This window comes from Magallana gigas, chromosome 7 (genome assembly GCF_963853765.1).
Source record: "Magallana gigas chromosome 7, xbMagGiga1.1, whole genome shotgun sequence".
NCBI lineage: Eukaryota > Metazoa > Mollusca > Bivalvia > Ostreida > Ostreidae > Magallana > Magallana gigas.
In genome coordinates this window covers 23,303,633-23,331,266 of record NC_088859.1, presented here as the reverse complement: position 1 = coordinate 23,331,266, position 27,634 = coordinate 23,303,633, and the positions used below count along the sequence as shown (strand labels likewise).

The window sequence follows — 27,634 nt, the reverse complement described above, 5'->3', positions numbered from 1 at the left end:
CGACCAGTTTCTTCAAAGAAATTAAGGAAACTTGAAGCTGTCTTCCCAATATCAACACTGGGTCAAAACAACAATGGCGGAAATGAAAGTGTTCATCGCAATGACTATCGCAACAGAATTAGTGGAACATCTGGACATTTTCGAGTACTGGACTACATCTGAAGTGAATTCAACGCCCTTCTTCCCTTCTATGATGCCCAGAGACAGGTTTTGGCTGCTTATGTGCTTTTTTCATCTGGCTGACAACAACCAACAGGTGCAGCGAGGAATGGCGGACGGTAATACACTTTTCAAACTCGGATGGCTTTACAAGAACATTGTGAGTGCCTCTGGAAGTGTGTTTTCGCCCCATCAGCATTTATCCTTGGATGAAGGAATGGTTCCATGTAGAGAAAATCTTTTCTTCTGTGTTTACAACCCTGACAAGCTGAAGAAATACGGAATCAAGGCTTACATGCTGTGCAATGTTGTGACTGGGTATTGTTCACGCTTCAAACTCTACACCGGAAAATCAGACATACCTGCAAGTTTGAATGGAGCTACATATAATCTTGTTATGGACATGATGCGAGGGTATTTTGGCTAGTGCTACATTCTTTACATGGACAATTACTACAGTTCACCACACCTGTACATGGACTTGCTCGTACTTGGATGTGGCGCAACAGAGACATTCCAACTTTTGAACTTAGTCATTTTTTAGCAAAATATTGCATATAGTGTACCCTCACTGAAGAATATAACGAATTAAATCAATTCACGAATAGGTTTATTCATGACACATGTATACAAATCCACATCATCCTCTCACGCACACACATATCATCAGCATGGCTATTTTCCTGTGCTCAATTCCCGGATGATACTCTCAAACAATACACACAAAGAATCATAACTCTTACTCACATCATACTCATATATTCATACACAAACAGTTACTTCCCTTAGATCATATAAATATACTACAATACCCCCCTTTGCAAGATTTAACTATTATACTGAAAAACATATTTATAATCAGATTTCTCATTCTTAATAAGATTACTGTCCAATATTTCTGAAAACATTCACAATTTTTTTACATTTAGTAATGAGTCACAGTTCACAGTCCATGATACAAATAATTTCACACGGAAACACACGGACACGGCTCACATTTTAAAGTCCTTAAAATGTTGCGGAACTGTCTTTACACGGGTTGACCTTCTCAAGACTGGCTCTGTTGGTTTTCTTGCGATAGGTTCCCTCACAGAAGGCTGTCCTTCATCACCTGTATCAGTGGATACAATGATCGGTTCACTGTAAGTCTCTGGAATATCGGACACATCACTTTCGGAAGTTCCCGGTTCTTGATACTTTTTCACAAACTCGCTATACCTCTTCAATGTGACTCCTTCTGGTGATTCAACAACACAGCTGTTTCCAGTTTTCTGTACCAAAGTATATGGCTCTGCATGGTACGGAGTGTCAATTTTGTCTTTGACTGCTTTCTTCAAAAGGACTGAATCTCCAGGCTCTAAGCTGCAATCCACTGCACCACGTTTCTCATCAACATACAGCTTGTTTCTGTACTTTGAATACACATCCTTATCTCGCATTTCTTCATCAAACACATTTTCTTGTAGATTCTCTACTTGCGGTAATTTTGTCCTCAGTTTACGGCGGAACATCAATTCTGCAGGTGACACCCCAGTTGTACTGTGTGGAGTTGTTCAAGATGCAAACAAGTATTTCCGGATTTCTTTCTTCCAATCCTTAGATTCTGCTTGTGCAATTCTAATCCTTTTCATCTGTAGCAGGTCAGTGCCGTATAGGTTTTTATCAGTACTTCGCGTTGTGTTTATTTTTGTTTTGTGACTGAATTTGACCTCTACATTACTAAACTTTACTAAATTATAAATAAGGTATGAAAACGACTTTACTCTCACTATAGATAAACCAGATATAATAAACCAAACCCAAAGTAAATGAAAACCAAGATTAACAACCCTTTATAAATTTATTATAACAAAATAAGAACACAAGGCAATAGCATATACTTAAAATCCCCCAACCCTAAAACCTAACTTTAACAGGGACCTTAAATAGACAGACGAGACGGGCCGGGACTCAGGAGAAAAGTAGCTAGCGAAACCAGCTGTCTCCCTCGTCAAATAAGGACTTACATGGGTTTATATATGGGACAGAACAATAGACAAATGTCATTAAAGTTATTGGTTATCGTATAAAGTGGGCGTTACCAAAGTAATAGAATAAATCACATCGGGATCGGAATACTAATAATAATAAATAGAAACGAAATCCCGATCTACCACACATCAATGACCGGTTTTGACGTTCAACTTCCCCGTTTGCAGCCGGATGTAATGGTGTAACTGCTCTGTGTTTGATGCAGTTATCTGTCAAATAATCCTCAAATAACTTAGACTTGAATTGTGGTCCATTATCAGATGTAATTTGATATGGCATTCCATGTCTACAAAACATTCCCTCTAGAGCATCAATGATTTTCTCACTTGTAATGTCGTTGGTAATTTCAATTTCATAATAACGGCTGAAGTAGTCCACTACAACTAACACATAATGTCCTGATGTTAATGGTCCCAGTAAGTCAATTGCCAATTCTTGCCACGGTCCCGTCGGTAAAGGTGTTGGACTGATTGACTCGGGTTTTGAATATGCACTAGTAATCTGACATCCATGACATGATTTCACGTACTTTTCCACTTCTTTGTCCATACCAGGCCACCAAACTTTCGTCCTAAGTTGTTGTTTTGTTCCAACAATGCCCAAGTGCCCCTGGTGTGCTAACTGAACACACTGTTTTCTCAAACTTCTCGGAATCACAATCCTAGATCCATGTAACACAATGTACAGTACTCTCAACGCGGATCCCGTATTTGACCGCGCTCCCCCCGCGGTTATTTAATCCTTTCCGTGTTACACCATCGCGGTTAATTCATCGCGGTCCTTGCTGCAGCCATGTTTAAACCGCGGTGGTGTGACCTACCGTTGAACAAGGTGATCAGAGATTTTTACCTGTATGCTTATAGACAATAAGACGGTCACCTAACACTGAGAGTCATTCTATACTGGCCATGTCTGATGTATTGTTTTCATTTCACATATTAAAATGATTGCGTATTTTTAATGCACGTTTTCAAAACTCCTTATCAATTATTTTAGAGATATTTTAATTAAAGAATCATCTGCACCCGTAATAATTTTCATGTAACTGTTGATATACCTATTATTTCAAAAACATTTAATCATTAGCTCACCTGAGCTGAAAGCTCAAGTGAGCTATTCTGATCACATTTTGTCCATCGTCCGTCTGTCCGTCCGTGCGTCCGTCCGTCACTCTTTTTTGTAAGCGCTCTCATGCCTACAAATTTTGACGGATTTTCATTAAATTTATACCAAATGTTTATATCACTATAACCTTGGTCAAGTTCGAAAATCAGCGTTAGTCGATACTTTTTGTTGGAGTTATGGGACTTCGACCACAGTAATGACTCAGTTTTATCCAAAAATTGACCTTGTAAGCGCTCTCATGCCTACAAATTTTGACAGATTTTCATTAAATTTATACCAAATGTTTATACCACTAATACTTTGGTCAAGTTCGAAAATCAGAATTGGTTGATACTTTTTGTTGGAGTTATGGGACTTTGACCACAATCATGACTCCGTTTTTTTCCAAAAATTGACCTTGTAAGCGTGCTCATGTCTACAAATTTTGACGGATTTTCATTAAATTTATACCAAATGTTTATACCACTAATACCTTGGTCAAGTTCCTAAATCAGCCTTGGTCGATAGACTCGATACTAGTATACTGCTTGACCGACGGGGGACCCTGGAATTCTATTCTTGTTGGATCCTGGGATGCAAGCGCATTATTTCATCTTTCATTCACACTTGCATGACTTGAAGTATGGAGCTTTGAAAACATAGAAAATATAGAATTTTAAATTTTAAATTTTTTAAGCACTTACTGAATAAAAAAATGACAATAGCAAACCGTCAACCATCTCAAAAATCCATAAAACGAAATACAAATTCAAAGCAGAACAACACTGACCTTCAAAAAGATAGAGGTAGGATCTGGAATTTTTACATATGAATATATAGAAAAATATCTTTCAAACTTTTTCTAAAAAAAATATTTGCCTAGGAAAGCTGTAATTTTAGTGAAAGCAACTTCAGAAGATAGTATAGATTCAAATTTGTTCAAATCCCTATCTTTAGGAGTAGTGTGGGGCCACATTTGGGATTCAGTTGTACAAAGGAAAATATTTTGATTATTCACAAAAACTAAAATGTTATCATATATGCTTTTACTAATATGCAAGCATTTTTATTTATTGCTGATTCTTTAAAATAATTATTGTTTAAACTTTGGCCCCTGGATGATTATTGGGCCTCAGAAGGGATTCAGAGTTTGATGTAGGTTTCTATCCTGTATATAAACAATTGCTAAGGATCTTTTAAATCATCCAGTTAGAAAAGGGACTTGATTATAAATATAAGAATATCCAGGGGGAATCAGATTTTGTTGTATAGGATCTACATTTATCATACCACATTGTCCAGATATTTTGTATTATGACTCCATGAAGCTGATTTTATCATGCCTATTGTTGCTCAGGTGAGCGATGTGGCCCATTGGGCCTCTTGTTTTAATGATGAAAGGGTTATGCAACACCTTCACCATACTTCAGATCGCACTCGTGTAGACTCTGTTTATAAGTACAGTTTTGTGCACTGTTTGCTGCTATGTACATGAAAAATTATGTTCCAGTTTCTTAACAAGTTCAGTGATTTTAACTGAGAGATCGGCCGAATCATCACAACGCAACATGGACTAACATGACCATTGCAAAAACCTTTTATCTAAACATGCTTCATCTCTTGACAAGTTTGTCTTTCTTCAACATTCAATTTATTTACCTAGGGTATAATTATGCTTATTGTTAAATTATTGGATAGTTCCAAGTAAATGAATTGAAGCAGAATTACGATCATAGAAACTGTTCATAGAATTTTATTAACCTTTGAAGGCAAAAATGACACAATCTGTAGATGCATGTGCACATTTACAAGAAAATTTGGATTCCTTTACTTTTATGGGAATTTTGCCCATTTTGAACGTGGAATTTTGCGATTTATTAAACAGTTTGTCAGAACAGCTCCTCTTAAACTGTTGCATAGAATTTCCAGAAATCTTTTACTTGCACAGTAATAAGGACACTATGTGTAGATGTGTATATTCCCAGGAAGTTTTTGTATTAATGCATATAACCTAAAATTTATAATTATGTGAAGCATTGTCATGTAATGTTGGAGCATGGGGTACTACAATGATCTTGTTAACTTTTAAATCTGTTTTGTTTTGCAGGATAACAATCAAACCTGGTATACAGAAGATCCCGATTTCACCAATTGTTTTCAAAAAACTGTTCTGCTGTGGATTCCCTGTGCATACTTGATTGTGTTTTCTCCATTTAGAGTGTACAAACTGTCTAAATGTCATAAAACACCTTTGAATTTTTCAAGGTTGAATGGAATTAAATCAGTAAGTACATTTTACTTCATTAGCAAGTTGAACTCACTATTGCAGAGTTTGTGTTCCACTTAATTTGATACTCACTAAGCTGTTCACCTTGTATCTCAGTTATTTGAGCCCCAAATGAAAATTTGAGGAAACACCATGTATACCACAACATGTGTGATGTATACTATGTTGTACATGGGGCATATGCTCTCAAGGTGGTGGAATGGAGGTCAAGCCACAAATTTTGTCTTATTTGTTAACTTATGGACTTATTTCACTGGTCAGAATGAGCTTACTGTATACAGAGGAAAGCATTTATTTAAGAATACATTGACACATTCGATTCCATCGTACATGTTCTGATTTTCTCAAACACCTCAACGCAATTCCGACGAGCATAGCAATTTTGACCATGCCAAATGTTTATGATCAAATTACTGGACAAAGCTTTGATTTAATATATATAATGTTTACATTATTTTCAAATATATCTCATCTGAATGTGTTTATGATCAAATAACAGGACAAAACTTTGATTTATTATATACAATGTTTATATTATTTTCAAAATTAATAAATCTCATCTGAATGTGTTTGTGATCAAATAACAGGACAAAGCTTTGGTTTATTATATATAATGTTTATATTGTTTTCAAATATCTCTCATCTGAATGTGTTTACGCATAAATTACATTCTTATAAAATCAATCGAATATAAAATTATTCGTAAAAAAACTGATGTTGTGCATGGGGTGTATACAACCTGTTGTACCAGGGGTGTATATACTCAGATTTTTTAACAAATGTTAGTGCAAAATTAAATGTTAACGTAAATTGCTACGCAAGGGTCAATAAAAAAATACGAAGACAATGTGGCTGTCATATATTTTTCATTAAAGTCATAACTAATAGATTAATTTATGTAACAATATTTATTTTATTGATATACAAATTTAAGTTTCATGCCATATGATGAAGAGGTATTTTTGTTACCCGATTTTAAAATCAATGTGTTTTGTCACCACGGCACACGGTAACGTTGAAAACATAATGCCAAGATGACGCACGCACAGGTAATAGAAATATCCAACGTTTATATCGCCTTGAGTCTTTTGTGCTTTTCACAATACAATTTAAATTGGCACTATATCACTTGATATCTAATTTGTTCACATTTGTTTGAAAATCAGAAGTTAGTTTCTCGAAGTTTTCTTTTTTTTTTACCACATGTCTTTTCGTTTACACTAAGAAAATTCCAGAATGTCAGATGACATTTATTCTTTTGATCAAATATCTAAGGATATTCTACTCTCTTTCGTACTGTTTGATGTTTAAAATACATTTACCGCAACCCCCACCAAATGTTTTGGAGTTAAACACAAATGTGCAAATTATTTTTGACTTATCTTTTTCACCATTGAGCAGTTTTAATTGGGTTTTTTCCCGAGTGTAATCCTTACTATTTATACTTTTAGGATTAATATTATTTGGTTTAAAGCCCAATTTATGAAGAAATTATTTTCAACATAATATGGTTTTTTATTACTGTTTTACCCTTGTGTGTCTGTCCATCTGTAACAAAAATTTCTGTCGCATTTATCTTACCAACTATTTATTGCAGATGCTTGAAATTTTTACACAGTGTTTGTTAAGGCATGCCATATTGTGGGATATATTTTTGTACCAATCGGACGTCAACTTCCTGTTAAATGACGACTTTGATTATTTTTTAACCAAAATTTTCAAACAAATTTTCATCAAAGATTTCTCAGCAACTATTTATTGCAGATGCTTGAAATTTGTACACATTATTTTTATAGGCATGCCATATCGTGGGATATATTTTTGTACCAATCAGACGTCAACTTTCTGTTAAATGACAACTTTGTTTATTTTAAGCAAAAATTTTCAAACACATTTTTGTCAAAGAATTCTCAGCAACTGTTTATCGCAGATGCTTGAAAATTTTACACAGTATTTGTATAGGCATGCTACAGTACCCGCAAGGTTAATAATAACAGATATTATTAGCTGAAATGATCAATCATTTGTATTGTTAACGTTGTTTTCAATACCGATCGGACAACCCAGCCGATCTTCGCGAACATTTTAGCCCGAGAGCAAACATAACATGTAAATTGCGGACTCAATGAAAATAAAACTCTTGCTCTTTATAAATATAAAATCTTTCGTAAATATATTTATTTCTGTATAAGAAATGATGCATTAAAAATAAATTACGTAACACGGATACACATTCCGCCTACGATTTGTTGACATTGTTTTCATTACTGCACACCCAAGGCGATCGCTGGGAACATTTTAGCCCGAGATCAAATATCACACAGACAATATAGCGGGTTCAATTAAGATAATACTTTTGTTTTAAGTAAATATTAATTATATAATAATTACTTTTGTTCCTATAAACAATCATGCATACAAAACGAATTATGTTACATACAAGTTAATGTTTACACAGGTATATACAGTTCGCGTACGATTTAATATAATTGATATACAGGTAAATATGTTACCTTGTTCCTAAGAACTTCGACAGTTTACAATCATTTTCACTTCCACTGCTTTCAGATATGATTTTCATGTACTACTGGTTAATTTGATCTTAAGAATTGAGAATTTAGTATCAGGATAGAATGCTGGATAGGAATTCACATTTTTTGTTCGATAAATGTCCCTATACGGCGCACTGATTGACTCGTAACTTTGAAATAACTGAACTTGCTTATAAAAAGGCATAAAACGATTAACACGATAGGATAAATGGAAAAACTGTTAAAATTAAACGATAATCCTGACAGGATTAACGCACGATAGGATAGGATTAACGCACGATAGCACAGTATACACGCACGATAGGATAGGATTGATACACGATACGATAGGATTGTAAAGAATAATGTTGCGGGTACTGTATATCGTGGGATGTACTTTTGTACCAATCGGACGTCAACTTCCTGTTTAATGAGTACCGTATTTTTCGGGGCATAGGCCGGTATTTTTTCTCTCCGATGAGCGAGCCCCGGCCTATCCCCGGGGATCGGCTAATCGTAGACTCAAAGTTTAACAGTAAAATATAAAATCCACTGTTTTTATCCATTGTACTGTTGTAGTAGAATTTTTTCCCACGTTCGTGTATGAACCCTGGAAACTATTATTGCGTAGTAAAAAGGAAAATGAAACCGGGTAGAATGTAATATGACGGAATTTTTGTGAATTCTTCATGTCTGCGTTTGTGGGAATCACTGGTCTAGGGTGTAGAATAAATCAAATGCTTTGTGTTTTTACAATTAATTTTCTGTTGGATGAAATAACGGTATTCTGGAGTCGTGTATATACAAAGGTGTGAAACCCGTGACTTAAACACAGCCTGGAGACACGTAGTGTACACCGTTACATTTCATTGCATTAACTGTGTTTTTAACATTACAACTTCTCTGCATAACGGCAAGTACCTATTTAATTAATTAATGGAAAGAACACAAATTTAATATTTTGTGTTTGGTATTTCGTTTTCTCATTCATAGCGATTACGGGAGATAACTCTATTTGAATATGAAACCACGTGTTGAGCTAATGGACGCCATACCCCGTATTTACAAGTAGCTTTAAAAGTATAACTTGATTAAATGAAATTTAGCAATAAGGTGTTAATAATTAAAAATATAAAAGGTTTGGTAAAGTATTACACTTAGTTCTACCAGACAGAACCTGGAGGTTGGTTTACACTATGTAAAATTTGATACGTAACGATACACCGACGAATACGGGAGAGACCAAACAGCCACAAAACACAGATGTATTTTTAAAAATTGCTTAGAATATATATGTTAAGCAAATTTAATAACTTTAATTACTCTTTTGACTTTCTACATCGATATTCTGAAAGTATATACTTCATACAATGACTTCCTTAATATATAACTCAAACCTAGCAAAATTTTGAGCTCATCTTGCTTATAATTCTATGATTGACGCTGAAATTATGGTTGATCATTAGAAATTCTATATGAATTAGAGTATGTTAAATACTTGTACACAAAAAAAATTAAAGAATGATATGCTGTATATAACTACTCTCTGGGGTCCCTCTTTATACAATGAATAATGTGAAATGTGAGTAAATAAAAACAACATCGTTAAAACAGTTTCCATAGTTCTGAGTCCAGGCTTGGTGTAATGCTAAATTTAATGGTAATGCATTACAATGCATTACATGTTTTCAAAGTAATGCTAGTAATGTGTAATGCCACAAAATTAGCATTACAAGTAATGGTAATGTAATTCATTACTTTCCAAAATCTAGTGTTATGCTGGCATTACATGGCATTACTTTGCATTACTATGCATATTTATGCATGTTCACTTTAAAAAATGTGATGAATAAATGAATAGTTGAAATTGAATTTGATTGAATTTATTTTCAAAGAAGAAAGAAATAATTCTTGAGACAAAAATGTTTTAATTGTACATGTATTATTAAAAAAGGTTTTAAAAAAAATCATTTTTAGCTCACCGAGACGAAGTCAGGGGGAGCTTATGCTATACCCTCGGCGTCGGTGTCGGCGTTGGCGTCTGTGTCCGGACGTGGTTAAAGTTTTTGTTGCAGGTCCTGTATCTAAGCTATTACTTGTCCTATCTTCACCAAACTTGCATGGATGATGCATCTGGACCTACTTATGGACTTGAAAGACTTGGATGCTGAATCTGAGTCCTAAATTTTAGATGCTGGAGGAGGTTAAGGTTGTTGGACCAGGTTAAAGTTTTTGTTGCAGGTGCCCTTTGACAGCAATATCCAAGTTACTGCAGGTCTGTACTTCACCAAACTTGCATGGATGGTGTGTCTTATGATACTGATGCACCAGACAGGCTTGAGTGCTGAATCTGAGCTATAGGTTTCGGATGCTGGAGGAGGTTAAGGTTTTTGGGGCTGGTTAAAGTTTTTGTTGCAGGTGCCCTTTGATAGCAATATCTAAGTTACTGCTGGTCCGTACTTCACCAAACTTGCATGGATGGTGTGTCTTATGATACTGATGCACCAGTGCTGAATCTGAGCTATAGGTTTCGGATGCTGGAGGAGGTTAAGGTTTTTAGAGCTGGTTAAAGTTTTTGTTGCAGGTGCCCTCTGATGATTATATCTTAGTTACTACTTGTCCTAACTTCACCAGACTTGCATGGATGGTGCGTCTTATGATACTGATGCACCTGACAGGTTTGAATGCTGAGTCTGAGCCATAGGTTTTAGATGCTGGATATGGTTAAGTTTTTTGGAACAGGTTACATGTTTAATAGATAATAGTACTTTTTCAAACTTGCATAGTTGATTAAACTGTAGTATGAATGAATCACAGAGGAAGCTTCAGATGCAGAGCTTGATCTCCATTATCAAGGATGCTAAAAAATATATCTTAGTTATTACAGGTCCTAACTTCACCAAACTTGAATGGATGGTGTGTCTTATGATACAGATGCACCTGACAGGCATGGATGTTGAATCTGAGCCATAGGTTGCGGATGCTGGAGCAGGTTAAGGTTTTATTGCTAGTGCCCTCTGATCATGATATCTTAGTTATAACTGGTCTGAACTTCACCAAACTTGCATGGAGATGCGTCTTATGTATACTGATGCACCTGACAGGCTTGAATACTGAATCTGAGCCAAAGGTTTCGGATGCTGGATGAGGTTTAGTTTTTTTGGAACAGGTCACATGTTTTATAGATGATAGCTTGCATAGTTGATTTAAGTATATTATAAATGAAACGCAGAGGTTGCTTCAGATGCAGAGCCTGATCTCCATTATCAAGGATTCTAAAGAAATCTCCTACCTTACTCAAACCTGCTCGATAGATAGATATGTTTGTTGATAAATGATATAACATGATTCCTATGATATAGTATTGTATGAAACAATATTGTTTAATATGATACAATATAATATCATATGTAATATTATAAAAAGTTATATGATACAATATGATATTGTATCAATTTTTAGCTCACCTGAACCGAAGGTTCAAGTGAGCTTTTCTGATCACCCGTTGTCCGTCCGTCCGTCCGTCCGTCCGTCCGTCCGTCCGTCTGTCCGTCCGTCTGTAAACTTTTCACATTTTCAACTTCTTCTCAAAAACCACTGGGCCAAATTTAACCAAATTTGGTACAAAGCATCCTTATGGAAAGGGGGTTATAAATTGTAAAAATAAAGGGCACAGCCCTTTTCAAAAGGGAGATAATTGCGAAACAGTAAGTATAGGGTGCATGTCTTTAAAAATCTTCTTCTCAAGAACCACTGCACCAGAAATGCCAATATTTACACAAAAGCTTGTATATATAGTGAAGATTTAAAATTGTAAAAATCGTGACCCTCGGACCAAAACTGGGGCCCCAGGCGGGGTTCAAAGTTTAACATAGAAATACATAGGAAAATGTTTTAAAAATCTTCTTCTCAAGAACCACTGCACCAGAAATGCCAATATTTACACAAAAACTTGTATATATAGTGAAGATTCTAAATTGTAAAAATCGTGACCCTCGGACCAAAACTGGGGCCCCAGGCGGGGTTCAAAGTTTAACATAGAAATACATAGGAAAATGTTTTTAAAAATTTCTTCTCAAGAACCACTGCACCAGAAATGCCAATATTTACACATAAGCTTGTATACATAGTGAAGATTCTAAATTGTAAAAATCGTGACCCTCGGACCAAAACTGGGGCCCCAGGCGGGGTTCAAATTTAACATAGATATACCTTGGGAAAATGTTTAAAAAATCTTCTTCTCAAGAACCACTGCACCAGAAATGCCAATATTTACACAAAAGCTTGTATATATAGTGAAGATTCTAAATTGTAACAATCGTGACCCTCGGACCAAAACTGGGGCCCCAGGCGGGGTTCAAAGTTTAACATAGATATACCTTAGGAAAATGTTTAAAAAATCTTCTTCTCAAGAACCACTGCACCAGAAATGCCAATATTTACACAAAAGCTTGTATGTATAATGAAGATTGTAAAAATCGTGACCCCTGAATAAAAAGTGGGGCCCCAGTAGGGGTTTAGATTTTAACATATATAGGAAAATGTTTTAAAATCTTCTTCTCAAGAACTATAGTGCAACTGTTTGGGATATTACTATGCATACATGTACATCCTTAAATAATGTAGATTCAAAAAATTGTAACTCCCGGACAATTGATGGGCACCAAGAGGGGTTCAAAATTTAAACATTTTAAAAAACATAAAGGAAAAGTTTAAAAATTTTCTTCTCAAGAACTACAATGTTTTAGTTTGTGGAATTTCTATGCCTTCGCTCATGTAGATTCCTAATTGGTAAAATCGTGACCCCCGGACCAATACTGGGGCCCCAAGATGGGGTCAAAGTTTATTATAGAAATATAAAGGTAACGTTAAAATATCTTCTTCTCGAGAACTACAATGCCTCAATTTGTGAGATTACTATCATGCATACAACCTTGGATAATGAAGGTTCGACAGTTTTAAAATAGTGACCCCTGGGCTAATACTAGGGACCCAAGATGGGTTTAAAGTTAAATGTAGAAGTATCGGTATATATGGAAAATGTTTAAAAATCTTCTTTTCGAGAACTACAATGCATCAATTTGTCAGATAACTACGTAAGCACCCTCAAATAGTGTAGATTCGAAATTATAAAAGCCGTGACCTCAATCTAATACTGGGGCCCCAAGAGGTGTTCAAAGTTTAGCATAGAAATATAGAGGGAAAATGTTGAAAAATCTTTTTCTAGGGAACTATAATGCTTCAGCTTGTGAGATAACTATGCAAGCATCCTTAAATAATGTAGATTCCAAATAATTAAAACTTTAGCCCTGGACTAATACTGTGGCCCCAAGAGGGGTTCAAAGTTTAACATAGAAAGATATATTGAAAATGTTTTTTTAAAAGTTTTTCTCGAGAACTATAATGCTACAGTTTGTGAGATTATTATGCAAGGATCCTCAAATTGTGTAAACTCTAATGTAGTGGAACCAAGAGTTATCTTTCTTGATGTTCTGTACAGTCTGAGAGTTATTTCTCTTGAAGTGGAACTCTGCTACTTTCAGTTTTTCAGGTTGTGTACGTGCGGTCCTACCGCAGTGCTACACATTTTCATTCCTATGTTACTGTTTATGTTGTTCAAGCCAACCATAAACCTCGGACCATAACTGGGTCCCCAGAAAGGGGTTCAATGTTTAAAATAGAAAAAGCATATGCTACGAAATGTAATGTTACAAGGAACTGCTGTTCAGGTGAGCGATGTGGCCCATGGGCCTCTTGTTTTGATATGTTATGTTATGATATTGTATCATGATATCGTTATGTATAGTATTGTATATTATGATACAATATTGTATAATATTATATTGTATTATTAATTTATTATTTAATCACATGATACTATTATATAAGATATTGCAAAATATAATATTGTATCCTATGATACTATATTGTATATTCTATAATATTGTATCATACGATTTTGTATAATATGATATTAGTTTCTGTAATATAGAATTATATCACATGAAATTGTATAATATGATACTGTTGTAATATATCATATCGTATCGTACGATATTGTATAATATGATATTGGTTTATAATATGATATATTATCACATCACATGAAATTGTATTGTATGATATTTTAAAATATATTATTATATCATATGATACAATATGTTTAATATAATATTGTATTATATAATATTTTTACTTTATCACATAATATTGTATCATTTGATATGATACAATGTTGTATCAAATAATATTGTATCATATGATACAATATCATAAATGATACAGTATCATACAATATCATACTATATTATACAATATAATATCATATGTTTCAATGTTATGATGTATTATGTAATATGATATTGTAATATAATACTATATAGTTTTATATATTATGATATTGTATTATTTGATCAAATACAATAACGTATAACACAATACAATGTCATATCATACGTTACAATATCATATCTCATCATTGTTTATTATGGTATTTTATTGTATTATATGATATATGTTGTAAATATGATAGGATGCAATATTTATTTTTATATTATTGTATTGATTAACATATGACATATGATTATCATACAATTTTTTAACAGATGATATACGATATTGTGTCAAAACAGAATCCATGGATATCCAAGATTATAATGTATGATTTTCATTTAATATGATAAAGGTGGTCTCATAACGGTGAAGTCTCATAAGGGTGATGTCTTGTCTCGGTGAGCTTTGTAATCTGTGATTACCTATGTTTGAATTGTTAATATTACTAAAGATAACAGCACAATTTCATAACATTTTTAAGAGTGTTGTTATTAAGAGTTTTTAATCATTTAAACAATTAGTTTGCACTTCAATAAGAAATGTGTCAACAACACACTATGCCCCCAGGATAATCTAAGTATCAAAACAATCTATTGTTATAAGAAGTGCTAAACACCCCAATCCCCTTCCCTTCGCTATGTCACAATAGAATAGGAGACAGACATGCACCTTTAAAAGCAAAATGAATGCACTGTCCATCCATGATGAAAATCAATATCACTTCCAATATTATAACCCATTTGAAAATAATCTTACTTATTTTCTCTGTCTGTCTCTCTGACTCTGTCTCTGTCTCTGTCTCTCTCTCTTTTGTATATTAATTACACTGTACATTAGTTTGGACTGATAGTAAATACAAGATTCATGTATTTAATCTATTATTGCACTTAATATATCCTAAGATAAAGATCGTCAAACAGTATTTTCCAGTCCAAGCTGGAATAGCGATAATTCTTTTATCCCCCCCAACAGAAATGTGTCAGAACTTCTGACACATTTCTGTTGGGGGGATAAAAGAATTATCGCTATTCCTAAGAAAATATTACAGCGGAAAATTATGCTGGTTTGTAGCCATTTGTTATTTTCAAATAAAAATGAAAATAATGGGTGGGCCATAGTAAATTAGAGTGATGTGCCTGTCAATACGGTAACATTGATTTTTATAGCTCTTTAACTCTTTACCCCTTAATGCCACCTTTTGACGCATAGGCCATATCCTTAACACTCTACCCTGGGCTACCCTTAGACTGTTTTCAGATGAACTGAAAACAGCTGGTGTGTGTTTTTGAATAGACTTATTAAAGGTCTTAGCAAATCCAACACATAGAAAATTATATATCAATGGATTTGTAATAAATTAAAATTTTAATATTCATTGAATTTTTTTTTTTAAGTCACTAATAATGCAATACAGGTGCTAACAGGTATATGAAAATAAAACTGAGTGTTCTACATTAAAGTTTTATTAAGAATAATTTCACAACAGATACTTGATAAACATATTTAAAAATGTATGTATTACAAATAATTATTTAATAATTTTTATAGAAAGATTCCATTATCATCATGGAATTCGTTTTTTGTACCTGTGGTTGACTTTTCATTTCATGTCTATCGTTTTCAGACTTATATTTACATTTTCCAATAAACATGATAAATGGTGTAAGAGGATTTGATAAATCTAGCATGTGAACTAAATAAGTGTGTTGACTTTTTGAAAAAATACAAATTTACCGGTATATTCATGTAGGGGTTGCAGGTAATGCACACCTTGTGTTCCGTTTTCTGTAACTACACAGATTTTTCCACAAAATTATGTCTCCCCTTTCAAAGGGGAGACATATTGTTTTTGTCGACTTTCTTATTCTTCTTATTAAGGTCTTCCGTTTCCAACGGAAGACCTTATTGTTTTCGTTCGGTTTCTTTTTCCCTATTATTAAGGTCTTCCGTTTCCAACGGAAGACCTTATTGTTTTCGTTCGGTTTCTTTTTCCCTATTCTTCTTCTTATTATTTTTCTTTTTTTTTCTTACAAATTTTGTGTACAGGATTTCTCAAAAACCACTCGACCGATTTACACGAAACTTTCAGATTTGATAGATAGTGGCCTGAACCTTATTGGAAATTTTTTTTTACCGATGACGTCACTTCCGGTTTGGAGTTATTCAAAATTTAACGATTTTCAGAGGGTCGGCTTGTCCAGGGGTAAACTCCTAAACGATTTAAGATATTGGGTTCAAAATTTCAGGGATTGTAGACAAAAGGTTGTAGATCTGACATGTGGTATATATATATTTTCCTGTGACCAAAAGCGCCGAAGCTCGCCCGAGCTCGAAAATCACGGTTAAAAAAGCGTCATGAATTTTCGTGGTTTTCTTTCAATATCTCTTTCCTCGATAATATTTTGTTATAACATGTAGAACAAAAAATCTTTATAAAGTCAAGGGCGTTCATGGGACATCAAGAAAAAGGGGCTGACCCTTCAAATAAGGGGCTGAGGGGGCTCTAAAGTCTTTTGATAATAACTTTTTACTGTGAAATATTTTGTGATACGCTATAGAAGCAATTATCTTCATTCTAACGTTATTCACCTACACATGGCAATTATTTACTCCTTTGTCACGTAATTAGGGATTTTAAGGGGCCAGAAGTCCAAAACTTTGATGCTCAATATCTTAAAATGGAGGCAAATTTTGAAAAGCAATATTGAGCAAAAGATGCTCAAAATATTGAGCTAAACAATATGCAGCCATAATTTCTTTGTTATGCGGTCCCTAAAAGGAGTTACAGGTTCGGCCCCTAAAACGGCCCTCTCCAAATATTTCGAGAACGGTACAAAATTTGTAAACACTTGTTGAACAAAATGTGTTTGAATTGACAAGAGCTTTCATTTGAAATCATAAAAAAGGGGCAGGCCCTTCAAATAAGGGGCTGAGGGGGCTCTAAAGTCTTTTTTTTGATAACTTTTTACCGTGAAATATGTTGTTGTACATTATAGAAGCAATTATGTTTATTCTAACGTTATTTACCTATACATGACAGCCATTTACTCCTATGTTTCGTAATTAGGGATTTTAAGGGGCCAGAAGTCCAAAACTTTGATGCTCAATATAGTAAAATGGAGGAAACTTTTCATAAGCAATATTCAACAGACGATGTTCAAAATATTGAGCTTAACAATAATCAACCATAATTTCTTTGTTATGCGGTCCTTAATGAGATTTACAGGGTCGGCCCCTAAAACGACCCTGTCAATATACCTCGAGAACGGTACACATTTGTAAGTACTTGTTGAACAAAAAGTGTTTGAAGTGACAAGAGCATTCATATGAAACCAAGAAAAAGGGCCCTTCAAATAAGGGGCTGAGGGGGCTCTAAAGTCTTTTAATGATAACTTTTTACTGTGAAATATTTTGTGATACGTTATAGAAGCAATTATGTTCATTCTAAGGTTTTTTTACCTTTACATGGCAATCATGTACTCCTTTGTTATATTGAACAAAAGATGCTCAAAAGATGCTCAAAATAATGTGCGACCGTATATTGTTTGTTATCTGGACCCTAAAAGGAGTTTTAGGACCGGATATCAAAACGATTTTCCCCCGATATCTCAAAAACGGTAACCAATTTTTAAACACTTTTTAGCGGTACACAAATATACCTCTTTACTAAAATGAATGAAAAGGAGCTGATCCCTCAAATAAGGGACACCAAAGGGATAGATAGTCTTTCACTCATTACCCTTAGATCTTTTATATCCCGCCTCCTTTTCAAGATACGTTTCGTTGTCAAAGATCAAGAGTAAGGTCATTCCATATTCTAAAAATCGGACGGAAGACCTCCTCGTTGCTCGCAACGAGATCGTGTCTAGTTATTATTATTTTTATTTTTTTTCCAACCAATTTTGTGTACGCGATTTCTCTAAAACTACTCGACCGCTTTACATGAAACTTAAAGGTCTGATAGATTATGATCGGAAGCTTATTGGAAATTTTTTTTAATGATGACGTCACTGCCGGTTTTGAGTAATTTACAATTTAACGATTTTCAGAGGGTCGGCTTGTCCAGGGGTAAACTCCTAAACGATTTAAGATATTGAGTTCAAAATTTCAGGGATTGTAGACAAAAGGTTGTAGATCTGACATGTGGTATATATATTTTCCTGTGACCAAAAGCGCCGAAGCTCGCCCGAGCTCGAAAATCACGGTTAAAAAAGCGTCGTGAATTTTCGTGGTTTTCTTTCAATATTTCTTTCCTCGATAGTATTTTGTTATAACATGTAGAACAAAAAATCTTCATAAAGTCAAAAGCTTTCATGTGACATCAAGAAAAAGGGGCTGGCCCTTCGAATAAGGGGCTGAGGGGGCTTTAAAGTCTTTTAATGATAACCTTTTACTGTGAAATATTTTGTGATACATTATAGAAGCAATTATGTTCATTCTAACGTTATTTACCTATACATGGCAATCATTTACTCCTATGTTACATAATAAGGGATTTTAAGGGGCCAGAAATTCCTAAACTTTGATGCTCAATATCTTAAAATGGAGGAAAATTTTGAAAAGCAATATTGAACAAAAGATGCTCAAATTATTGAGTTTAACAATAGTCAACCATAATTTCTTTGTTATGCGGTCCTTAAAGGGAGTTACAGGGTCGGCCCCTAAAACGACCCTCTCAAGATATCTCGAGAACGGTACAAAATTTGTAATTCCTTGTTGAACAAAAAGTGTTTGAATTGACAAGAGCTTTCATTTGAAATCATGAAAAAGGGACTGGCCCTTCAAATAAGGGGCTGAGGGGGCACTAAAATCTTTTAATGATAACTTTTTACTGTGAAATATTTTGTGATACGTTATAGAGGCATTTATGTTCATTCTAACGTTATTTACCTATACATGGCAATCATTTCCTCCTATGTTACGTAATGAGGGATTTTAAGGGGCCAGAAGTCGAAAACTTTGATGCTCAAAATTTCAAAATAGAGGAAAATTTTGAAAAGCAATATTGAACGAAAGATGTTCAAAATATTGAGCTTAACAATCTGCAACCATAATTTCTTTGTTATGCGGTCCCTTAAAGGAGTTACAGGGTCGGCCCCTAAAACGACCCTCTCAAGATATCTCGAGAACGGTACACAATTTGTAAAAAACTTGTTAAACAAAATGTGTTTGAATTGACAAGAACATTCTTATGAAATCAACAAAAAGGGGCTGGCCCTTCAAATAAGGGGCTGAGGGGGCTCTAAAGTCTTTTAATGATAACTTTTTACTGTGAAATATTTTGTGTGATACGTTTAGAGCCAATTATGTTCATTCTAAGGTTATTTACCTATACATGGTAATCATTTCCTCCTATGTTATGTAATTAGGGATTTTAAAGGGCCAGAAGTCCAAAACTTTGATCTTCAATATCTCGAAATAGAGGAAAATTCTGGAAAGCAGTATTTAACAAAAGATGCTCAAAATAATGTGCTTAACAATGTACAACCATATATTGTTTGTTATCTGGACCCTAAAAGGAGTTTTAGGACCGGATATCAAAACAATTTTTCCCAGATATCTCAAAAACGGTAACCAATTTCTGAACACTTATTAGCGGTACACAAAAATACCTTTTAACTAAACTGAATGAAAAGGAGCTGATCCCTCAAATAAGGGACACCAATGGGATAGATAGTCTTTCACCCATTACACTCATAGATTCCGCCTTCTTTCCGGATAAGTTTCGTTGACGAAGATCAAGAATAAGGTCATTCCTTATTCTAAAAATCAGACGGAAGACCTCCTCGTTGCTCGCAACGAGATCGTGTCTAGTTCTTCACATTCTTCTTATTCTTCTTCTTCATCCAAATTTGTCCAGGCCGTAACTTAAATACCCTTTGACATTAAGACTTCAAACTTGGAACATAGGTAGATGGTATTGAGAAAGAGTGCACGCCACCAAAAGTTTTGACCTTGACCTATTTTGTTCTTCAAGGTCAAGCTTTTAATAAAAAAATATTGTTCGGACCATAAAACAAGATTCCTGTAACATACAGACTTTTAACTTGTATCATAGATAGATGGTATATAACCTAGTTGAACCTTACCAAAATTTTTGACCTTGACCTAGAATTTTTATTTCAAGGTCATATTAGAAAAAACTTCATTGTTCAACTTCTGAATATACTTTGACAGAAGGACTTCAAACTTTAAACAAAGAACAATAATAATACACTTAGGTGTACTATTAAATAATATTTGACCTTGACCTTGTTTTACTCAAGGTCAAGTTAAGAAAAAAATAATAAAATTTTGTCTGGGTCATAACTTAAATACCCTTTGACATTAAGACTTCAAACTTGGAACATAGGTAGATGGTATTGAAAAGGAGTGCACACCATCAAAAGTTTTGACCTTGACCTATTTTGTTCTTCAAGGTCAAGCTTTTCATAAAAAATATTGTCCAGGCCATAACACAAGACTCCTTTGATATACAGACTTTTAACTTGTATCATAGATAGATGGTATATACCTTAGTTGAACCTTACCAAAATTTTTGACCTTGATGTAGAATTTTTATTTCAAGGTCGTATTAGAAAAAACTTCATTGTTCAACTCCTGAATATACTTTGACAGAAGGACTTCAAACTTTAAACAAAGAACAATAATAATACACTTAGGTACTTTTGAATAATATTTGACCTTGACCTTGTTTTACTCATGGTCAAATTAAGAAAAATATGATAAAATTTTGTCTGGGTCATAACTTTAATACCCTTTGATATTAGGACTTCAAACTTGGAACATAGGTAGATGGTATTGAGAAGGAGTGCACGTCACCAAAAGTTTTGATCTTGACCTATTTTGCTCTTCAAGGTCAAGCTTTTCATAAAAAATATTGTCCTGACCATAACATAAGACTCCTTTAACATACAGACATTTTTAACTTGTATCATAAATAGATGGTATATAACCTAGTTGAACCTTACCAAAATTTTTGACCTTGACCTAAAAATTTTATTTCAAGGTCAAATTAGAAAAAACTTCATTGTTCAACTCCTGAATATACTTTGACAGAAGGACTTCAAACTTTAAACAAAGAACAATAATAATACACTAAGGTGTACTATTTATTTATATATGACCTTGACCATGTTTTACTCAAGGTCAAATTAAGAAAAAGATAATAAAATTTTGTCTGGGTCTGGGTAACATATAGCTGACATCATTCTTTTTCAATTGTTAAATTTGCCCCATTTTACAATCCTTGGGGAGAAGGGGAGACATGTGTTTTTTGTAAAAAAAAAACAATACCCACTAGTTTTGCATGAATTTGACATCTGGCTTTCATCTTTTAATCTCGCTACCAATAAATCTAGAAAATTCTGCCTCTAAACTTGATCATAAACAAAAAGTGAAAACATATGCGATGTCCGCATCGTAGTCTGCCATCTTTGTTTATTGTAGTAATGCATCACGACACCATACACAGGTAAATCACGTGATATTTTTATTTAGAATGAGTGAACAACCATCCGTATATACCGGTCAATGTTTATAAAAAACAACAGGTGTTGAGGGGTCTAATTAAAAGCTGTATATAGGGTGCGTCAAAAGTCGTCATTAAGGATATGGCCAGGGTCGTTAAAACGCGTCATTAAGGGTTCGATAGAAGGAATCGATAGAAACCTCTAACGGGAAAAGAGTTAACATGTCACGTGACAACATTTTTCATTCCAGTGTATTCATCAATCAAGTGTGAGTAAAGTTATAAAAGTCACGAGTTTACGCGAGGTAAACAACGGTCATTTAATTATAATTATAATGGAGAAGACAAATTGTTGAATATTTTTGATTTGAGAAATTGAGCGCATTGAGGTGCAATTTTCTTCTTCACATATATACATGTAGGATTTTTTTGATAAAATACAATAACTATAATATTTAAAAAAAAAAAATAGAATAACTAGTAAGTAGTTGAGGAAGAAAATGCTCTCATATATTTTGATTGCTTTATTAAGTGGCGGAGGGGGGCAGAACGAAAATACAGGGAATTAGAAGTTATATAACAGTGTACCCCTACCAAATATTTAGTTCTATATCTTGCGTAGGATTTTCTTATTCTGTGGGAAAACAGTATTTCATGAAGGTACAATGTCAAAGATTATGTGTATGCAAAAATGAGTGTAAAATTCGAATACTTTACAATATTTATTTTTAGCTCACCTGAGTCAAAGGCTCAAGTGAGCTTTTCTGATCACAATTTGTCCGTTGTCTGTCGTTGTCGTTGTCGTCGTTAACTTTTCACATTTTCATCTTCTTCTCAAGAACCATTGGGCAGATTTCAACCAAATTTGGCACAAAGCACCACTAGGTGAAGGTGATTCAAGTTTGTTCAAATGAAGGGCCACACCCTCTTTAAAGGGGAGATAAATTGAGAATTATTGAAAATTTGTTGGTATTTTTCAAAAATCATCTTCTCAAAAACTATTTGGCCTGAAAAGCTTAAACTTGTGTGGAGGCATCCTCAGGTAGTGTAGATTCAAGTTTGTTCAAATCATGGTCCCTGGGGGTAGGGAGGGGCCACAAGAAGGGGATCAAGTTTTACATAGGAATATATAGAGAAAATCTTTAAAAATCTTCTTCTCAAAAACTATTTGGCCAGAAAAGCTCAAATTAAAATTGGAGCATCCTCAGGTAGTGTAGATTTAAGTTTGTTCAAATCATGGTCCCCGGGGGTAGGGAGGGGCCACAAGAAGGGGATCAAGTTTTACATAGGAATATATAGAGAAAATCTTTAAAAATCTTCTTATCAAAAACTATTTGGCCAGAAAAGCTCAAATTAAAATGGGAGCATCCACAGGTAGTGTAGATTAAAATTTGTTCAAATCATGGTCCCTGGGGGTAGGGTGGGGCCACAATTGGGGGATCAAGTTTTACATAGGAATATATAGAGAAAATCTTTAAAAATCTTCTTCTCAAAAACTTTTCGGCCAGGAAAGCTCAAATTTGAGTGGAAGCATCCTCAGATAGTGTAAATTTAAGTTTGTTCAAATCACGGTCCCCGGGGGTAGGGTGGGGCCACAATTGGGGGATCAAGTTTTACATAGGAATATATAGAGAAAATCTTTTAAAATCTTCTTCTCAAAAACTATTAGGCCAGAAAAGCTCAAATTAAAATGGAAGCATCCCCAGGTAGTGTAGATTCAAGTTTGTTCAAATCATGGTCACCGGGAGTAGGGTGGGGCCACAATTGGGGGATCAAGTTTTACATAGGAATATATTGAGAAAATCTTTTTAAAATCTTCTTCTCAAAAACTATTCGGCCAGGAAAGCTCAAAGGACTATGTGCGGTATGGTCAAATATCTGCCTACGATTTTAACCAATTTTTAAATAGTATTGTATATAAATCAAATCTTCACAAATCATTGTATGGAGGATGTCTATATCTTCAATCTTGATTTTAGTCATCATTGCTCATTCACTGTTTATCTATGACTCACCTAAATGACCTAATTCCTGCAAATTTGCAAACAAATGAAAATATTCTCATTTTTGCTCTATATTTTGTATTTGGAAGTATAAAGCGCAGGTCTGCTCAAGTGCGATTTTAACATATGTTTTTCTTCAGATAGTTATACACATTATGCTAAAAAATGGTACTTGAGCAAGCCTGCGCTCGGTGTTTCCCAGTCGAAAAACCATCGGAAAACACCCATATGTTGATACAAAACATCAATTTATCAAAATAATGCAATTTTCATGACGTCATTTCTACATTATGACGTCACTGTGGCGATAGCCTTTTACACTTTTATTTCCAATCTGATTTTAACTATCTTTCATCTTATTTTTAAAGCTCTTTCTAAAACTTTAATTTTTGGGGCAAAAAATGCATAAAACCGCACATAGTCCTTTGAATGGAAGCATCCTCAGATAGTGTAGATACAAGTTTGTTCAAATCATGGACCCCGGGTGAAGGGCGGGGCCACAATTGGGGAATAAATTTTTATACAGGAATATATAGAGAAAATCTTTATAAAAATTTCGTATAAAAACTATTTGGTCAAGAAAGCTCAAATTGGCGTGTAAGCATCCTCGGATAATGTAGATTCAAGTTTGTTCAAATCATGGTCCCTGTGGGTAGGGTGGAGCCACAATGGGGGATAAATTTTTATATATAGAGAAAATCTTTAAAAATCTTCTTCTCAAAACTATTAGGCCAGGAAAGCCCAAATTTGAGTGGAAGCATCCCCAGATCGTATAGATTCAAGTTTTTTCTAGGGGTAGAGGGTGAGGCCACAATGGGGGATGAATTTTTACATAGGAATATATAGAGAAAATCTTTAAAAATCTTCTTTTTAAAGACTATTTGGCCAGAAAAGCTTAAACTTGTGTAGAGGCATCCTCGGGTAGTGTAAATTCAAGTTTGCAAAATCACAGTCCCTAGTGGTAGGGCAGGGCCGTGATGGCGGTTAGAATTTTTACATAGGAATATATAGAGAAAATCTTAAAAAATATTCTGGGAAAGTTTTCGGTCCAAAACTCAGTACTTACTGTGAAAGCACAGGTTATGCAGATTTAAGTTTTCCTTCGAGAAAAGTGGGGCCTTAAAATGGAGGAGGGGGGGGGGGGGGGTGGGGGTAATATAGGACTAGAGAATAATCTTCTTACAGGTACAACAACAAGAGGGGCTTGGTATTTACCAAAAAAAAAAGGTGGATAAAAAATGGCAGATTTTCAATTTTTTTTTAGCAAGATCTACTGTACTTATTTGTCAAGATATTTTGATACTGTAATGCTAATTTGATCAGAATTAAGGCAATTGTTGCTCAGGTGAGCGATGTGGCCCCTGGGCCTCTTGTTGACATAAGCAATGGCTGTTGTATTGTCACATTTCACTCCAATGTGAACATTATGTTTCTCTTTAAAGAAGAATTTCAAAGCTAAATATATTGCTAATAATTCAAGGTAATTAGTGTGAAATTTCTTCTCCACTGATGACCAACTTTTTCTGAAATTCTTATCTCCAAATACAGCCCCCATGTCTTTAAGAGAGGCATCTGTCGCTATCTAGTAATCTACATGAGATAGTCCAATACGTTTGCCATTCTTTACCTCAATAATTTCTATCCATCAGGTTAGATCAAGTCTCCTTAAAGTAGATAAAATCGCCTGACCTTCATAATCTTTGTCATTTTCATTTTATGCCTTAAATTTATCCCTTTCTAAAGATCTATAATAAAGCTGACCTAGCTTGGGAGATGGCATTACATGCATGAATAATTAAACCAATGAGAGTAGCTAAATCTCTTATTTTGATATACCTTAATTTCTTCCATTATTTTTGTTGCTACTTCTAATAATCTATCAATTTTTTCATTTGGTAAAAATACCTTGAAACTTCTAGAGTCTATAATCAACCCCAAAAATTCAATAATTTGATTGGGTTCTGACACAGATTTATCAAGATTCACTTGAAATCCCAATGAATTTAATGTGTTCAGAAAAATCTGTGTATTCTTTCTACAATCATCTATATTTTTGTTCATTATTAAAGAATCATTTAGATAATATGCACATCTGATACCCATATATTGGATCTAAAATAAGCATAGACTGGCTTTAATATCTTTGTAAAAATTCTGGGTGCTGAAGACAATCCAAAAGGAAGTATGACAAAACAATAGAATCTTTCCTTCCATTGAAAACATAAAAATTTTGATATTCATCTGCAATAGGTACACTTAGATATGCATCTTTCAAATCCACACTACAAAAATGATCTCCTTTCTGAATGAGATTTAAAATTTGACACAAATTTTCCTGTTTAAACTTCTCATATGTAACAAATTCATTTAAAGATCGTAAATTGGTAACAGGTCTAAGCTTTCCATTTTTCTTTGGAACCACAAATATATTAGATAAAAAAAATGACTATCACAAAGGTGAATTTCTCTAATTGCCCCCTTTTCCCACAATTCAGTCACTTCTTCATCAACAAAAGATGTTTCGTATGATTGGGGATTGCGCATGCGTTAGGAATGGACAGTCAGAGTTTTTGAGAGGAGATTTATTTCTTATTTTACGGGGATATATCTGTGTCCGTGTGATACAAAACTCTTAATGCATGTCCCATAATGTCGGAGGATAATGAGGATAGCAAGAGACGGTTATCTTCGGATGGTTCAACACCAAAACCGGACAGTAAGTCAGCCAAAACAGGGAGGGGAGCCAATGGCTGGCAAGTCGGCACGTTCAAAAATACTCCACCGCCCGCACATTCGAACACTGCGCAACCAGCATGGGTGGATCAACTAATGATTCGAATCGGAGAACTTGACGCGAAAATTGACAAAGTAAGTACTGATTTGACTGCATTGTGCGACCGCATTGAAAATATACAGTCTAGAGTTGGCAATCTAGAGAAGTTTGCTGGTAACTTGGGGAACTCGATGGGGGAAATCAAGAAATCTCAGACTAACCTAAAAGGAGACGTTGAGGAAACAGTTAAGGAAATTAGAGAACTAAAGTTAGCGAATAAACAATTACATGGCCAAATTACAGATCTGCAGGCAAGAAGTATGAGGGACAATTTGCCTTTTGTTTGGACTCGCAGAATACCGCGGCAGTGGAAAGGAGAACTGTGTAACAACGATCAACGAGTTCTGTGAAGCAGAACTAAACATTGTTGGCATTAAAGATAATATCGAGCATGCCCATAGGATTGGACGATTCCAGTATAACAAAACAAGGCCTATTGTTGTGAAATTCTCCAACTTCAGGGTCAGGGAAAGTGTCAGGACATCTGGATACAAGCTCAAAAACAAGCAGTACAATATCCAGGAACAATTTCCTAAAGAAATTGTCGAGAAACGAAAGGCTTTAATGCCTGTATTGAGAAAAGCATTGGGAGAAAATAGAAGGGCTGTATTGAAATATGATAAACTATCATTGACGGCAAACTATACATGGAAGAGACAGGAAACACCATTAACACAGAGGCTGGCAGAGACGATCCCGAGGATGACGAACCTGGGGACATACTTACAGAGGACGCTGGAAACAGCAGAGGTGAAGCTTAGGGGCAATTGGAGGATGATTTCGTGAAGATAACCAGCTGGAACATAAACGGGGGTTTTGCCAGAAAATTCAGCGATAAAAAATTTCAGTGCTACATTCTCTCATACGACATTGTTCTCCTTA

At 34.5% G+C, this 27,634-nt stretch overlaps 1 protein-coding gene across 5 annotated transcripts in view; it reads left to right on the top strand.

Moving 5' to 3' along the window:
* LOC105340715 (multidrug resistance-associated protein 1) overlaps positions 1-27,634 on the top strand; it is a 411,670-nt gene that overhangs the window by 16,901 nt on the left and 367,135 nt on the right. For all 5 annotated transcript variants that reach the window (XR_010707346.1, XM_066065106.1, XM_066065104.1 and 2 more), the window contains exon 2: positions 5,402-5,578. Coding sequence is in view for 4 of the 5 variants with exons in the window: in XM_066065106.1 (XP_065921178.1) it covers positions 5,402-5,578 (177 nt within the window). In the remaining variant the exon portion in view is untranslated. The remainder of the gene's footprint in view (positions 1-5,401; positions 5,579-27,634) is intronic.